Raw genomic sequence first — 17,887 nt, 5'->3', positions numbered from 1 at the left:
ACTGCTGAAAAGCTCTCCAGTCCGCCCAACAACCTTCCGCTCCTATTTGTTTTGTTTTCCCCCAGTCAAATGCAAACCACTTTCTCTTGCTAAAACTGACAAGCTGCATCATTTTTGACACTTTTGCAGAGGACAACCACGTTCTTGCCATTATTATTATTACAGTAATAATGAATATACTTACAACAAAAACGACTAATATTAATAATTATAAGAATAATAGTAACAGTAATATTTGGGTTCATAATGCTGAGTTAGGAGTGTATGCAGAACTCAATTTTAAGACCATCATGCATTTATAAATTGATCCTTTGTTTATTCATAACCAATAAACATTTTTACACATTTTTGGGCCATTAATGAACTCACTTTTAAAACAAATCCTCAGTTTCAAGAAGATAATGTTAGTTTTTGTAGAGTTGATTGTAACCACTGTCAAGCACTTAAAGGGGACACAAATTTCAAATGACAATTAGAAGTTGCTAACACAGAAGAACATCAACACATGCATACATCTTTTAATATCCAGGTATTTTTTTCCTAATACAAATAAAAAAAAAATCAGCATGCACTTGAAGGAATTCCATATGTAAAACATGTATTTTTTGTCTGTTTTATGGTAAAGTTGTAAATACTGAATTTCAGAGTTCAACCACCTTTAAGGTTATTTGACAAATTGTACAATATAAAAGTTGCATGATTTAGGAACTTAAAAGATGACAGTACTTCCATATACAATACCATTAGTAGATTTGTGTATTATCAAACATGAAAATGAATTGGCAAGTATGCACTTATTCAGGAAGCATATTATTTAACAAACACTAGTACAAGAAGTGCCAATTTAGTTCATCTTTATATTGAGAGTTTAGGAAGTGTACAAAGATCCTGGGCCATTTTGCATTCCAAGACTCTACCGAAAGCAGGTGGGACTAAAGGCATTAGTTTTCCCACGGTCCAGTATTTTCTACATTTGTCCAAAGAGTTGTTTTCATCTCCTTCTCTCTGTCTTCAGTCCAACCTCAGCCACATGGAAGGATCAGCCATCCAAGGTCCTTTTTTGGCCTTCATCTTCTCCTCATCCTGTAAATACCTGACATACAGCTAGATTATTTATAAACCAAAAATTGCTCATATTTAATATTATCAGGATTTAAAATGATATATCCATGTAAAAATAAATTATAACTGAATAATCTGTTCTACCTGCAATAATACTGGTTAAACCAATATGTTGACTAACACAGTTAAGAGTATCAGTTAATAATCTCTAATGCAAAGTTTGGATGGAATTATTTTTTCATTGAAAGCATCCTAAGTCAATCTTAGTGGGTTTCATACATAGGGCAGTGGTCCTCAAACTGTGATTTTTTTTTTTTTTTTTTTGACCAACTGTTTTGGACATCTTTGATTTGAATTTTGTTTAATCTAAGCCAGCAGGCCCCTGTGTAAGAATTAGGATATGGTTTTGTTGAAACTTCACCTTAGGTAGATTCCCCTTGCCTGTTGCTCCTCTTGTGATGTAGCAAGTCAAAAAGTATGAAGCTTACGTAAAACACGTATACTGTACACATCTTGCCATACTCTTGCAGGGTGTGTGGAAAAACTATAATTTAATTAGTTGACCAAGGAACGCAAACAAAGTCAAAAACTACATACAAAGTGACAGAATAAAACCCAGAAAGAAACATACTACAGGAAAAGTGGATACGGGACTCGAGAAAAACACAAAATGTATGTCTTATGCAAACTTCGATGGGGTGACAAGGACCTCACAACAACTGAAAGGCAAGCAGCAAAATAAATAGACATACAGATTAGACAGCAAGGAACACCTGGATAAGAAGTGCAAGGGTTACAATGCAATGGCTACAATGTTTTCCTGTAGAAAATGCCAAAGTGGCGAAAATGTGCGTTTGGAAGTGCACAGCCAGACAATAAACATCAGTAATAAATTACTCAGCCACGGGTTGAACGATTGATAGGTTCTCACAGCGACCAATCTGAAAAAAAGATGGGTGTTTTGCAAAGTAATGTCAATATACTGTTTTTACTATGTCGGTGAAATTCCATTTTTTTGCCGCTTTATTCACTATGCGTAGGATAGGCTACAGCGCTTGTTGACCCACAAGGCTGAGCAGTTGAAATGGATGTTTGGATTATGGATGGGAAAATGGATGTTTTGTGGCCGGCTGGCATTGAACGATATCAAGGCAGTCATACGAGGAGAGATGTGGCTTCTGTAAAAAAGACGTTTCACTTCCTGGCTAAGAATACTGGTATCACGAAACTCATATTCCATAAGGAATTATATTGGCTAATTTATATATACATATTTCACTCTGGAATATATCCACATGGTACTGTATATCGTGGTATGGCCTCTTCAAAAATATGTTTTAAGTGTATGGGTAACATGCGATCTTAAATTATGACAGAAGTTATGGGAAACAGTCGTCTTGATTTTGAACCCCCTTGATTTGAACATTCTAAAAAGCAAACCTCTACAAACTGCTCCATTTGTTAATGAATTAGCTTTCTGGCTACATACAATCATGATGTTGAGATCTCGAAATTGTTGAAGTTGATAATCTCATTAAATCAGATTACATGACAAAATCAAGTTTTGTTGTATTTTTGTAAGTGCAGCTTTGCTGTGCAGCTTTGCTGTGCAGTTTTGCTGTGCAATTCAGTCGGTACAATTCTATCCAATTAGGACCAGTGTGAACAAGATGAGCTCTGGTACCCTATAATCAATGATTAATTAATGAAGTCAGAAAGAAGAGGAAATTAGCTTAAGTGCTGATCTGGATAAGTAAAATTGATGATGGAAGAGAAAGCCAGCGATACAATTCCAGATTAGGTTACTAAGAGTAAAAGAAAACATTTAACAGCACTGTGAACATGAACCAACACCAGGAGACAACGTATGATAGACTACTGTGCACTTCATCAACATTGGATTTATTACTGTACCAATATCTTACTGACATGTAATTACTGTGAAATGATTAGGATGTTACAATGCGTCAGAAAAAAAACTAAGAGCAACATTCAGGCTACTTCCAATTTTTCTCTAACAATAATATTACCTATTTGAACTGCAACAAAGCGGAAAAATAGGTGTGGGAAAAAAAAAAAACTAAATACAAAAAATAATAATAATCCTAATCAAAATGAAACATTCATTTCAAAGTGTACCCCGCCTACTGCCAGCGGGGATAGGCTCCAGCAGACCGGCGGCCCTCAAAAGAAAGAATAACTGCACACCAGTGCTCAGCTCACATCTTACATGGGCAGCGGATGGTCTATAAAGTGTCCCTGATGAATAGGAGCAATTGATCCATTCATTTTTTTTAGGAGCTTATTTTTACTTGGGTCGCTGGATAGATGGTGCCTATCCCTGCCGGCTTTGGGCGGTAGGCGGAGGACTCCCTAGACTGGTTGGCAGTCAATTGCAGTATTTGTGTTCCATCTTATTTATTTATTATGTCATCTTATTCGGTATTGTATTGCATTTCATGCAATTTAAGGAAAAATACTAAATTTGGATGGATTGAAGACCACAATGGAAGTAATTTTACTTGCCTATTGCCCGATGACAGCTGAGAAGAACAAAAAAACAAACAAAAATGCATTTGTTAACCCTACATATCAAACATAAATATAGCTAAACTATTACTGCAATAACATATACTTTTGATTGAGAACAGTGCTGTTGATCACCCACTTTAGCCAGTGCATCAAAGTCTAGAGGTAATCCTGTTGTGGCATCCATAACACTCATAACACTCAAAGCCAATCTTTGTCATTCAGCTCTGAAAAATTGTCAGTATTTTCAAGTCACACTGTAAAATAAATCCTCTCCCCGTGTTTTTCCTTTCAGGGATTCCATATGCAAAAAGTCCTCCATTATCTCAAAATGAGCAGTGTCCTTTATATCAGTCATTGCTTTTGTCCAGTGCCAAAGAATATAATGAAAACGATGCCGCTTTATTGTTTAGCTTGTGTGTCCGTCAATACTTCTAAATGGCAAGTCACTGACTGGCATAAGTTGTTTTTTTCATATGTGTTCTTGCTCTCAGGACAAAAAAATCTTGAGGTCTCGCCCTTGTACTCTTTAAGAAACTCCTCTTCGGCTTATGCTACTGTAGTTTGAATGGCAGTAAATGGCACTTGTCTTCGTGTTTGCTTCTTAGATGGTAGATGCTCGAAAAAAGGTGTTTTGCTAAGCCTGCACGCTAGCTACCAACCTGTCAGTGGTAGCTGTACATTCTTGTGCTGAATAATTGCTGGCATAATTATACTTGCTGGTGGACAAGTGACTTGTTGCTATTATATTCTTTTAAAACCACCACAGTTTCTTTTGTTTATTGTAATGTGTGTTGTCATCTAGCATAGGAAGACTGGTAGGAAGACTGATAGAGTCAGTTATCAAGCACAAGCATGAGTTGCAGTTGGTAGCAGCTAGGAACAACGCGCTTGTCATCTGTTTTTCCTATTTCTTTCCTTCAGATTATATTATGATTACAATTACATTTGAAGATGCTTCTTATGAACAGTTTAACTAGTTTAAAGTCAGGAGCAGGTTTACATCCTGGATGTCTCCACACATTGTTAAATTGAAAGTTCTTAAATTCTCACATGAACATAAAAAAGGAGACCATTTTCTTTTGACAGATTAAACATACACACACACACACACACACACACACACACACACACACACACACACACACACACACACACACACACACATATACACCTCGCAGATGACCATTTGACCAAGTAATTTCATGTCGGCGCACCGTTACACTAGATCTCGTTTTAAAACAAATTAATAGTTAATGCATATCTGATTGACTTCCATCTGCTTGTGTTCATATTAAAAGTCACACATACACAATTAGTCCCAGCCAAGGAAATTAAATGCATCTTAAATAATTAGCTCTCATCTTTTATTGAAGCAACATTGGACTAAAAATAAAGATTTTGACAGATTTTTTTTTTTTTTGGAGGGGTGGGGATCAAATGCTTAAGTGCATGTAATTATTGCATACTATGAGTCAAATTTTGCAATCATCTTAATTTGAAATATGTTTGATCACATATTTGATTTTAAACAATTATTCGTCAGCATAAAAATGTCAGACTGATTCATGAGGTCGGTTGCCTGCGCTGAATGATAGAGGAAAGGAAAAAAAAACATTTGTGATACAAAACATGTGTGGTACAAAACATACACATGACTGTGCTCACTGCCAGCCATTTGTATGGGATGAGGAGTGTCACTGCTTGCATGTCAGTCAACATGCAAGTCATAAGCGTGTGTCTAATTCTTCCTTTTTTTGCTTTTTTCTATACCTTTTGTTTCAGAGGTCAGCAGCAAAACACCAGGTGAGTTGACCCAAAACCTCATATACAATAGGTATTTTGTGATGTTTAGATTTTGTATGAATCGATAGTACGGTACTAGTTTGCAATTTTAGAGTTAGTTGAGTTTAACAACTCTTTTTTTTTGTTGTTGTAAAAAAGAAAAAAAAATGATATCAGAAGTTAATTATAATTTGCAATATAAAAAAGTGGCAACAAGAGTGAAGAGGTATCCATCCATCGTCTAGATGGGGCTGTCCAAACATTAATGCACTCATTTTTTCTCAGGCAGGATATACACATTTACTGGTCAGTAACTATGGCTTTAATTACAGCTTTTTGTGCACAGGTATTAAAGCTCTGAAGAATAAATAAGAACATACTGAAAATATGAATAACAATTGTTGTACTGTGAAATTTTTATTTTCTATTCTATTCTAGGTATTGTTTATATTTAGTTAACCCAGGGGCCCCAAAAGCTTTTCTCACGAGGGCTAAAAAACTTTTTCTTTTTTCTGATGGGAGGCCAGTGTCAGTTTGTAACAAGAAGTGTTAAAACCCCAGAGTTATCTAGTTGTACATGTTATTGTTTATCAGAAAGCTACACATAAACAAATATTATTAACAGTTTCTGGGATCAAGCAGGCTAAGTACCCGAACTAAGTGATACAACTCCTGCCAGGACAATATATTTCCTTACTAGTATGGTTGTTGAACTGATTTTATCTTAGTAGATTTCACTATTATTACTGTATATTTGTTTTACTCAAAATTGTTTGTTCGTGTCAGAAAAGTAAGCTTACCTATTATATATTAAGAATAGATTTATGCATATTTAAGTCTCAATCACGCGGCTAGAAAAAAAAAAGCATCTCTGGTGTCTGGGAAGACAAAATGTGGAACTTATTCAACCCTTCCACATCTTGCAGTGTGATAACTAATTGGTCCTGCCATTTTGAACTTTCAGCTCCCTAGTGCCTTCTTTTGATGCTTTACCTTTGATGTAAAATGTCTTTGATGTAAACATCAAAGCATTGGACAAAATACTGCACAAGGGTTAATATGCACCAATCAAAGCAGACAAACAGTAGACAATATCCCATTAGGTTTGACCACAGTGTAAGTGAAAGTGAGAAATCAAGAGGTTTACATTACTCTGAACCATCAGATGTTTCTTCTGAAGAAGAAATTGGAAGTTTTGTGTTACTTGTCAGTGTGTCCTGCCAGTGTGCATGCTTTCCCTATCTAGAAAATCATGTCATCACAATACCAAAGTGTATTGGAAATGTGCTTAAGTGTTGTCTTCTGCGTTTTCCTTGCTTCCCCTGCTACCTTTTCAAGGCCTTGCACACATGATGGCAGAACAAGGTATGACTCTCCTTACCCTCTTTCTTTCATGTATATTATTTTGTTTTACTGCATATATATATAGATGTTACACTTTATTGGTGTGATAAACTTATGATCAAATGTTTCTGTAGACGCAGGAATATATGAACTTTAATACTTTGCTGCATTGTCATTCAAAGTTGAAATGCAGTCAAGTCAGTCTTTTGCCTTTCAAGGCAGCAACAGAACACATTACTTTAGATTACATTAGTTAATGTCGAGAACTGCCAAGATGTTTAACTACAGATGTATTTTCTTTAAACTTCAATGACAGTATATCGTAGTAAACACAAAACCCAGACCAAGGGAAGTTTGGATGTTGTGTAACATGTAAATAGAAACAATGCCATGTGTTTAACTTATTCACATCATTTTAATATACAAATATTTACTTATTTTGAATTGAATGCCTGCAGTATGTTCTAGAAGAGCTGGAACAACAACAGGTTAACCACGGTGTGACATCATATTTCCTTCTAAAAACACTAAATCACTAAACATTTGGGGACAGAGAGCGTTAACTGTTGAAGCTCTGTTGGTGGAATACTTTTCATACTTGCTTGGATGCACAGCTGCAGCTGCTCCACACTCCAGGATCTCGGCTTTCAATAAGGGAGCACTCTGTACTGCAGGCAGGGCAATCTAATACTGTATTTCTGTTTTATTATGAAGCTGTGCATATATTGTTCCAAAATCTGTATGCTGTCAGAATTAATGGTGCCTTCACAGAATTGCGAGTTCCTTATACTATGTCCATTGGCTCAAGCACTGCCAAATACTATCACAGATGCTATTTTTTTGCATTGATCTAGATGGTTCTTTTCCTCCTTGGCTTAGATATATGACATCCACGACTTGTCAACCAGAACATTTTTCTACTCTGCTTCAGTCCGTCTCAGATGAACCTGGGCCCAGAGATGTCAGTGGCGTATCTTGGTTTTGTTGATCTATATGGCTTTTGCTTTGATTGGTAGAGATTAACCTGCATTTGTACCATATTTTCCGTACCCGTGCAGCTTGTACATGTATAAGCCACACCAGCTAGAAAGGTGGTATATGGTAGTCTGTTACCTTTTTTTCCTTTTTATTTCAAACTTTTTTTTTATTTTGCCCGCTTACAGCAACAGTGTTAACATACAAACACATGGCACATAATTCATATAGATTCATATACATTCACTGAGCCTCAACTAAGCCTCACCCGTACATGATTACGACAAGTACTATTCATCTGATTTGAAGTACAGTTAATATATATATATATATATATATATATATATATATATATATATATATATATATATATATATATATATATATATATATATATATATAGATATAGATATATATATATATAGATATATATATATATATATATATATAGTGTGTGTGTGCGATCAAAGGTCATGGACGTTCACTGTTGATTTTATGTTTGTCAAATTAAAATATATAAAATTTTGTCAAATTAAAATAAAATTTGGATTTCCCCGGGTTGTCTGAATCTTTTGAATGTAGTTCTTGCAGTTTTACATTTAGAAATGTTGTTCTTAAACTGCTGGGCTCACACAGTTGTTTACATAGTGATGAACTGTGTCTTTCTTGGATGCTCCATCTATTCCCGATTGTGATATTCAAGTGTTTCATTGCAACTAGTTCATCTGTGGAATTTTCAGTAGATGTATTTTTTGGAGCATTCTCCCAGTCGCAGCTGTCCCAGCTTTTTGGAATGTGTTGCAGGCAGTTAAAGAATGAGAGTTAAAGACAAACAATGATTTGCAAATCATTCTAGTCTTTTAATTTGTATTACACAACTTCCAAACCTCATTGAAATTTGAGTTATTCATGTTAGAGAATTAGTTTGATAACAATCAAGAAACATCAACAAATTGAAACATAAAATACTATTAATTATGATTAAGTAGTTCGAAAATCAGTTGTAAAAAAAGTTTTTTGTCAGGTGCTGCTTCTATCCTTTTGTCGGGAAGCACAACATTCAAAATGCATGTTCTGTTGCTCAAAATCATGTTCTTATATTGTCATCATCCCAAAATAATGGCCTAAGTTTTTTTTTTTCATTTTTCTAGAAGATATGAAACATGTTATTAAATATATATGACTAAATATAAAATAAAATGATTATCAAGAAACACTGATTTGAACACTTAAATACTCATATATTAATAGTTTCTTTTCTGGTGTAGAATTCAATGATCTGTTGATGTAGCTGATTTTATCAGAAGAAGCCATTTGTCAAATATATTTTGTCACAATGAGATTCAGGCCATTGTTTCAGGACGGTAACAGTGTGTAGTTGGTTGATATGCTTGCATGTTTGAGGTGTTTTTGAATGTGTGATTGAAATTTTCTGGCACTGTCTGTTATTTGATGCTAATGGAGTATGTTTTCATGAGCAGGTTTTATAAACAAAGAAACACTTTGCAATAGAAAAAACACATATTATAAAAAGCATGATCTAACATAGGTGTCGAACTCCAGTCCTCGAGGGCCGGCATCCTGCATGTTTTCCGGTTTTCTTTCCCAGACACACCTGATTCAAATGATTAGCTCATTAGCAAGCTCTGCAAGAGCTTCAAAATGATCCCAATCATTTGAATCAGGTGTTTTTGAGTGAAAAGGTTTGATAACATGTAGTATACCGTCCCTCGAGGACTGGAGTTCGACAACTGTGATTTATAATGATGCTGCTGTAATTACGAGGGATGGGGTATTCCACTGATTATGGATTTATGGATTAAATCCAATACCTGGGCCAAGTATGAGATACCAATCTCTCTCTATATATATAAAAAGAGAGAGAGAGAGAGAGAGAGAGAGAGAGAGACAGTGTTCCCTCGTTTTTTCGCTGTTATGAGACCGTGAAACCCGTGAAAATGCTATTTTGCAAAAGCATTGGTGAATCAAAATCAAAAACAAACAAACGATTTTTCCTAAAATGGTCAAATAACTGCTTATGAGAACATTACCTAGTGACATGCATGCATAGTCCCTGAAGACAATGATATACTGTAAGTGATTACTCATAAAGTCTTCTACTCTCTGTCTGTGTGTCTTGGCTCTGGCTATGGACTCCTCTGCTCTCTCGCCACCTCCACCTGCTCTTCTAGCTAAAAGCAAAGGTACAGCTTTTTCGAAATCTTTCCTTTTTCGACTTTATGAAAAGCAGCGCTTGCTCTGTGAGTGTTTGAAAGCACATTATAAGTACAATAATGTCTGTGATTCTTAATGTGTTTACATGTGTGGTCTCTGTTTTCGTCTCTAATGGCTCCTCGGTGGACGATTAAATTAACAATTAAGTCAACCTTAATTGAAGGAGAATGAAAAGAGTCTTCATTCGCTCTTTCCCTCTGTAATCTTGGCAAAATTTTCTAAATGCTATTTAATTTTTGAAGGGGGGCAATAGGTAGGCTATTTTTGAAAAATCCAAGTGAACAACAGTATTTTACGAGAAAACGTTTACAGTAATTGCATTTTCCTCACCTCAGTCAAACCAATGTTTCATGTCTTGGTGTCTTTGTAAAAAAGACATAATAATATAATTTATATTTCTACTACACTGAAAAAACAGCAAGTTTGATTTTTTTTAATATATTTTAACACTAAGTGATTTTCATCATGTGTCATTGATATTGGTGTCATCTTAAATGAGTCTCGGTGCAGATTGTAATTTTAACATTTTAACAATTTTAACAACACCACTGACAAAATTCATCCATTCATCCGCATTCCAAGCCAGTTGCCATTATTTGTGTATTTATCCATTCCTGTGGGTGCAAGATGACAATTCCAGAGTTCAATCATTTATCTACAGTACCATGGCAGCTGCTACCCCAATGGATGATAAGTGCAGAAATTGATGGAGACATTTTAGATGAATGGTGATCTAAAGGTTTAGTCCCATTTTTAATGTGTTAGGTAACTCTTAATTGGACAAAGCCCTTTTCCTGATACGTCACTGTTAACATTGTGCCAAAATTAATTTCCAAGGAGACTCCCCGGAGGTAAGCAATAGACAGGCTCTTGTTAAATTTGTGTTTTCTAATTGTCTACACCCCACACCTGAAGTATGTACTTCTTTTATTGAAGGTTTATAAAAAGGGGTGCACATAATTGTTTTCATGGGTTACTCACATGTGTAACAGGGCGCACTATTTGGTGCTCACCCTTTTTGTCATTAAAAAGCCTTCCTCTGTGTCATTCTCATTGTCACTCATTGTCACATTGACACATTAAACACACTGTCTATGTTCACACAGTGACTTTGAATTATTCAAATCTGCGTCCTCCAAAAGTTTCATAAGTGCATCAGTTGTGGTTTGCGAGACAAAGTTTAGTTAGTCCAAGGAACTCAGAGGTAAATTTTGTATCACTGTAGTGCAGGAGTGTCAAAGTGAAATGGAAAGGGGGGCCAAATGAAAAAAAATAACTATAAGCTGAGTGCTGAACTGATCTAACATTTATTAAAAAAGTGAAAAAGACTGTATATAGTCTCGTGCACCCAATTTAACCAACTGAAAACCTAACAAATGTACCGTATTACTATATGATTGGATAGCAAGAATGAAGCAATGATTTCTTATGGCTCTGTCAGTAATTTTAAATTTTCAACAGACACAAAAGACAAACTTCCTTTAAGTAAAAGTCCCCATAACATGCAAATTAAATGAACGAGGCAATATGGCAAAAGTCGCCACATTACAGGATACTTGCGGCCAAAGAAGGACAAGTGCTGCATTTTCTTCCCATATAACGAAAAGTGGAACAGCTCATGCTAAACTAACAAACAAGCTGCTCAAACATGTCAGCCCTGGGGAGGTGTACTAAATCCTACCAAAGTTGTAATTCACCCTTCCACAGAATTAGTGGCGTGTGCGCAAAATTAAAACAAAAAATGGCATACAGAACATTAGCAATTTTTTCTTCTTCTAATACCAAAACATTGTCATCTTGACAATGATCTTTGTTATATAACCAAACTTAATAGCACGGTAAGAACAAGTTGCAAAATGCACAGAAATCTCCTTTGTGGCACAAAAAAGATTCAAAAGAATAGTTTGCAGCGATTTATCTCCTAGGTTTTAACAGATGCTGGTCGACAGACTTTATGCACAACTTTGGGTTTTGTTCATCATGAACAGAAGAAAAAAGGGTGTCACGCGTCACCAGCATCACATCGGTACAAGCCTTTCAAAACAAGAGTTCGGATAATCGTGATCGTTTTAAGTGAGCAAAGTTTTAATATTTTAAAACGTTTTTGACTTATGCTGGCCAGTTCAGTATTAACAACTTATGTATTTTCTTAATGAATTTTTTTTTAATAAAGTTTTTTTTATGTGAGGGCTATCTTCATAGGAAAATGCATGCTGGTTTTCTGGGGCTCTTGCTGGCGGAAAAGATTGCAAGGTACGGCGTACATAGCGGACGACTGTTTTCAATGAAAAAAAGGGTGCGTATCAATTATAATGTCCTGGTACTCCTGGGAGTAACACCCCCCAAAAAAATATGTGCACCCCTGAGCGTGTATATTATATATATATATATATATATATATATATATATATATATATATATATATATATATATATCGTATTTTCGGACAATAAGCCTTTTTCCTCATGATTTGAGCCCTGTGGCTTATAGTCCAGTGCGGCTGTTGTTTTTTATTTATTTTTTATTTTTTGCTAGCCACCAGCAAGCAAATGTGTGTATCTGTTCAAGGTTTCAATTTATGGAACAACTATGAAATAGAACTGAAAAGATGTTAATCAATGGCTGTGCTCAAAGAGTTTTAAAAATATATTTGTATTAAATATATTACATTAAAAAAAATGTCTAAATTGAATAAGAGAATGAATAAAATTTTGGGTAAATTTGTGAAATGTAAATTTTATATTTATAAAATATATGATTTTATTTATGTATTTTTGATTGTATATATGAATTAGGTGCAATGTGTTTTTTATGTTCACTAAAATAATCAAAATGCCATTGAAGAATTGATTTTGAACTACTATTATTAACAGTATTCGGTTAGTGTTGAAAATATCAATCCATCTATTTTCTATAAATATGTTGGGACTAAACATGCAGGCATGTTCAGTCTGTTAAAGAGAGGAAGTTGCTGTTGGCAGACATTTACAAAAAAATTAAATAAATAAAAATGATAAACTTTCATGTACCATCTTTTTGTAGAAATATCTCATGTTATTACCTGTGGCTTAAAGTCCAGTGCGGCTTATCCGTGACAAAAATCTTTTTTTTTTGCTCATATTTTGCTGCTGCGGCTTACAGTATATACCGGTGTGTATATATATATGTATATATATATATATATATATATATATATATATATATATATATATATATATATATATATATATTATTCATCAAGTGAAATATGTGAGATATTAATTGTCAGCTTCATGGCTAATTTAAGGTCAAACTATTTATAAATGAGACGGGCGAACCGAAAGCACTTTTGCGAGGTCAGAAAGAGCTTTATGATGAATTGTAGCTCATTTATTTGGTAATGTCAGCCACAATAGTGCAATTGCCCCACAGCAAGCATATTTGAGCTCTAGAATGCTCCCCAGACGACATTTCAAAAATGAGGTTGGGGAGTACGGCATGGGGATGCTGGTGGGGGTTGGTGCGGCAGGAGAAACGAGAACATGCTTCAGGGGAACAAAAACATGCTGCTGATCTGAAAAACGATTAAACCTAGATTCGTACTGACAAGTTTTCTATTCTCCCTGAGGGAGAATGCACGGGGAGCTTGAGTATGGACAGAAAAGAGCAAGAGGTTGAGAGATAGGGGAGGAAAGAAAGAGATTATGGGCAAGGAAAGGCTGGTTATCATAATTAAATGGAAGTACATTTTATCCTCATCCTATTGATTTGTGCCAAGGGCAGTGTGTGTTTTTCCAAAGGAAAATATGCCCTGTAACTTTGGTTTGGAGCTTGGTCTTTTTTTGCTCGTATTATTATGATCAACAATCTATTTAGTTGATATTTAACAAAATTTGCAGGAACAATGGAAAACATGCCAGATGCATTTGAGCTTATACTTTGATAATGCAAAAACAAAACAAAACAAAAAAAAAACAAGAAAGAAAGAAAAAAAAAGGAATAAGGGAAAGACTGTAATATACTTTTATTTTTCTGACTTTCCTGCTTCCCTTTGAGCCATCCTTCTTTTAGGATTTTAGGAAATTAATGTTAACTGTTGTAACAAACACTTTTTGCTCTGCATAAGATGGCCTATGTTAAGTTAATCTTTTCATTTTTAGTGACCTTCTGGCTGTTTTTTTTTCCCATTAGTAGCAATGACATTTCATTTGAATCCCATCCTTCATCTTTCCTTGCCTCTGCTTTAACCAACCCGCCTCCATCCTACTTGATCCCATCCTTCTCTAGTTTTCTTTATATGTACATACATTGTCTTTATGAAATTCTCTTATCATTTGATGAATGATACTACATTATTATCATGCACAACAATAAAAGACAAGGACCGGCATCCTTTAATATTCACAAAGCCATTTTGATTGTCTCCCATGGAAAAAAAACAACCCAGGGAGCAACACGACCATTTTGACATCCAAAATGGGGGTAACACTTTAATATGAATCTTTTAAATTAGCATTCGTATTCATGAAATTCAAGCCAAATCAAAAAAAAAAAATCTCCTGCAACCACCCAAAATTGCAGACCAAAAATGTCACAATTTTACACAGATCATGCATTCAGCTGTCCAGTTGAAGTAAGGACTGTTTCCATTCATATAAAATATATATTTATATTTTATTGTTTTTTGTACATTCTTTTCCCTACCTCACATAAGACCATCATTAAACCTGAACATTGTCAGTTAAGGGGTCTCTTTATTTTATAAGTTTATTTCTACCTTTAATTTAATGTTTTCAACCATGCATTAAAACAAGTTGTGTAACGATGACAGTCGAGGTCGTCAATGTTTTGTTTACATCAGAGCACTTGCTTCTGCCACCGCAGAGAGAATAGCGAATTGACAGAGTAAAAGTGAAAAAAAAAAAAAAACAGGTAAAAGTTGCCTTTTGCATAACCAAGTACTATAATATTGTAATGTAAATAATGTAATGTTTTGATCGCTCCTCCATGTTGTTCTTCTCACAACGTTTACCTAATACTTAATATTTACTCGGTTTTCCCCATTCATGTCCATTTATGTGGGATGAAATGAAAATCAAATATGAGGTATGAGAAGAAGATAAAACCTGAAGATGAAAAGATTGCAATGGTCAACGCCAGTCTCCCTGCCCAATAATGCAAGCAGCACCTATCTCAAGTGACTTTTAAAACCTACAGTCTTAATGTGGTATTTATTAAATGAGGAAAAAATAAATAAGATAAAACTGTGTTGAAACATTGAAATTTTATGTGGTCTTTCAAATGCATTTGTAATATATGTTAAAGGCATTTGGATTATAATATCCATGATAAAACTTTGTTGTCACAGCTACCCCATACCATCCTAAATCAAATTTCCCATTTTGATTGTAGAAACTTGTTTTTTTTCTCTGTGGGTCAGTCAAGGATCACACTTGATGGGTGAAGCACTTGTTTTAATAAGTGAATATAGCACACGCAGGGAGGAAGAGTGTGTCAAACATCTAAACTAAGACCCGCGTCTCAATCCTGGGGTTTAGCCTTAGCGATAGCATATGTCACCAGGGTGGCAACAATTATCCAAATAATCGACAGTGATCATTTGACATAAAAAAAAACCCTCGTAGCAACAATTAAACAAGCAAAGGCAGATTAAATTAATTGCAATCTGAATGGGAAAATTGGGGGGGTGAAAAGCTTTTTGCTAAGCGTTGAGCCCAATTGTTGAGCTTTCATACAAGTTTAATTCTTACTATAAAAGTATTTAATTTTAGACTTTGTTGTACAATTTTGAGTACATGCTAGGTTTACCTCAGCATACTTGTCTGAAGTTCATAACATATAGTACTGGTACTTTAAAGTAATTGTAAAGTCCATTCCCTCCATTTAAGAATAGCGTAACCCAGAAACATGTGAGCAGTGTCTGTTGATAATTATAGTCAGTAATATTTGCAGCCAATTCTGAAATGAACCGACTTAATATACTTTTGAAGGGCCATTGTGAGTGAACTGTAAACAATTATTTGACTGCTGAATCCGGGATCCTGGTCCATGAAATTAATGCCCCACTGTATGTTAATTTATATAGTAGGTTATGTACATTGTGGTCATTTAAAGGAGAACAATGTATTTGTTCCTATATAACTACTAACTAATTTATTTAGTAGTTGTTTTCAATTCCACTTTTAAAACAGCAAACAAATGTTCTATATTTTTATTTTTTCCAAAGTAGCTGTGGATAACAGAGATGAGCAGCTGTACTATTTTCTAGTATTGCACCATAAAAAGATTCACATAACTTTTATGCTATTCCTTTAGCAGCCACAATTTCCTTTCCACATCTTTCTTTAGATTGTTTCACTTGGCTGAGTTGCAATGATCAACTGATCACTTTTACTCAGGTGTAACTGCAGCAATCACGTCTCTCTGAAAGTAGAACCTTTCACTATGCTGCCTTGTCCTTTTATTTCGTCTCAGGCATTATTACTTATGTTGAAGTTGTGAACTAATGATAGATACTATTTCATGTTGAAGGTGACCTGTGATCTTTTCCTATTCAGCCTCTGTAAATGAGAAGGTTGGTGGTATCTGATCGAGAAAGGCTGGGTCGATATACATGGTGCATGACAATGACTGAACATATCTATTAGGTGAATGCCTATCATTCATTGATCTGCCTTGCAGACTAAATTGTTTCATGTAATTATCCATCAACTTAATCCAGTCTACTAAATGTACCCTTCAGGGCTATGACCAATGAGGGACGGAGTTGGAATCTATTCCTGCCCAGGAATTGTAGCCACTCCTTGTCTATGTGTATATTGATGTGTTTTTTAAGGATATATTCAAAAGGAAAGAGAGGGTTATTGTGTATACAATAAAAAGCACGATTAATTTATCATGCGGGCTACATTCCTGCCCTCGCCTCATGGCCACGAGCTGCCGGTCGTAACCAAGACAACATCATGAATACAAACTGCAAAGTTTGTCCCCTTCGCAGGGTATTTGGGCTGTCTTGGGAATAGGGTGAGATGCATCAAGAAGGGAATTAGGAAGCTCTGGATGAGGGGGCTCGGGCATCTGGTTAGGAATTTTCAAATTCTAATATTCAAATGAAAAATTCCCCTATCACTATCCCTGGCTGTAGAATAGGTGAATGTCACTTTTTGAATTAAAATTTTGCATGGTTCACTTAGATGCTGCTATTGACCTGACACAATACAAAATATGTAAATTCCATCAGATTTGTTAATTTTAGGTGTTGTTATGGATAAACTGGGCCACAAATAGTTGAAAAAAAAAGGTCAATGACTCTGGCAGCCATTTTATTGACTGACTTCCTGTGATAACCATCACATTACTTTGCCTCAGACGGACAGAAGCAGCCTTATCTGGAATGAACGCATGCAGTCAGGGATCAGTGACAGAGAAAGATACTGCCCAGATATAATGTTCAAGAGTTTTAGAACTGACTGTAGTTTTCATATGTGTGCATTTACATTGTACTGTATGTGGTGTGAGGGGTTGTGGAGGTTTTGCCTTTTCATCATTCAAAGCAGTAAAGACACAAAGGTGTCTGTTTGTGTGTCGACAAATTATTGAAAGTGCAAAGGTAACTCCACAACCTGTGTTTTGCCCGACCTCAATTGATGCGTGCAGTAGATTCCATGTGTAGAAATCCATTGATTCCAGTCTGACCAGTAAGACCACGGTCACGTTAACATATCATGTACTTTGTCGGTGATGATTTAATCAATTGGGCCTTTCTAAAGTAAAATACAGTGTCCTTGTTTTATCCCCTGTTCATCAAGCAACTGGAAACCCTGTTTTGTTGAGACATCAGATAAGAAACTAGTAAACAACTCCAGGTTAATGACTGGTGACCTCTTTTCAGCCTTTCCCTTAACATAGATCTGTAGTTACAGATCAGTTCAATCACAATCGACATTTTTGAGTGTAT

General features: G+C 35.3%; 1 protein-coding gene across 1 annotated transcript in view; it reads left to right on the top strand.

The window, feature by feature from the left end:
* Nucleotides 1-17,887, top strand: part of nrxn3a (neurexin 3a) — a 173,881-nt gene that overhangs the window by 12,819 nt on the left and 143,175 nt on the right. Inside the window, exon 3 of the mRNA XM_088433261.1 lies at nucleotides 5,377-5,397. Within this exon, the coding sequence (XP_088289387.1) occupies nucleotides 5,377-5,397 (21 nt within the window). The remainder of the gene's footprint in view (nucleotides 1-5,376; nucleotides 5,398-17,887) is intronic.

This window comes from Hippichthys cyanospilos, chromosome 14, assembly GCF_059441005.1.
Source record: "Hippichthys cyanospilos isolate Australia breed blue-spotted pipefish chromosome 14, RoL_Hcya_1.0, whole genome shotgun sequence".
Classification (NCBI taxonomy): domain Eukaryota; kingdom Metazoa; phylum Chordata; class Actinopteri; order Syngnathiformes; family Syngnathidae; genus Hippichthys; species Hippichthys cyanospilos.
Note: the sequence above shows the minus strand (reverse complement) of the source record. Positions and strands in the feature narration are given on the sequence as shown.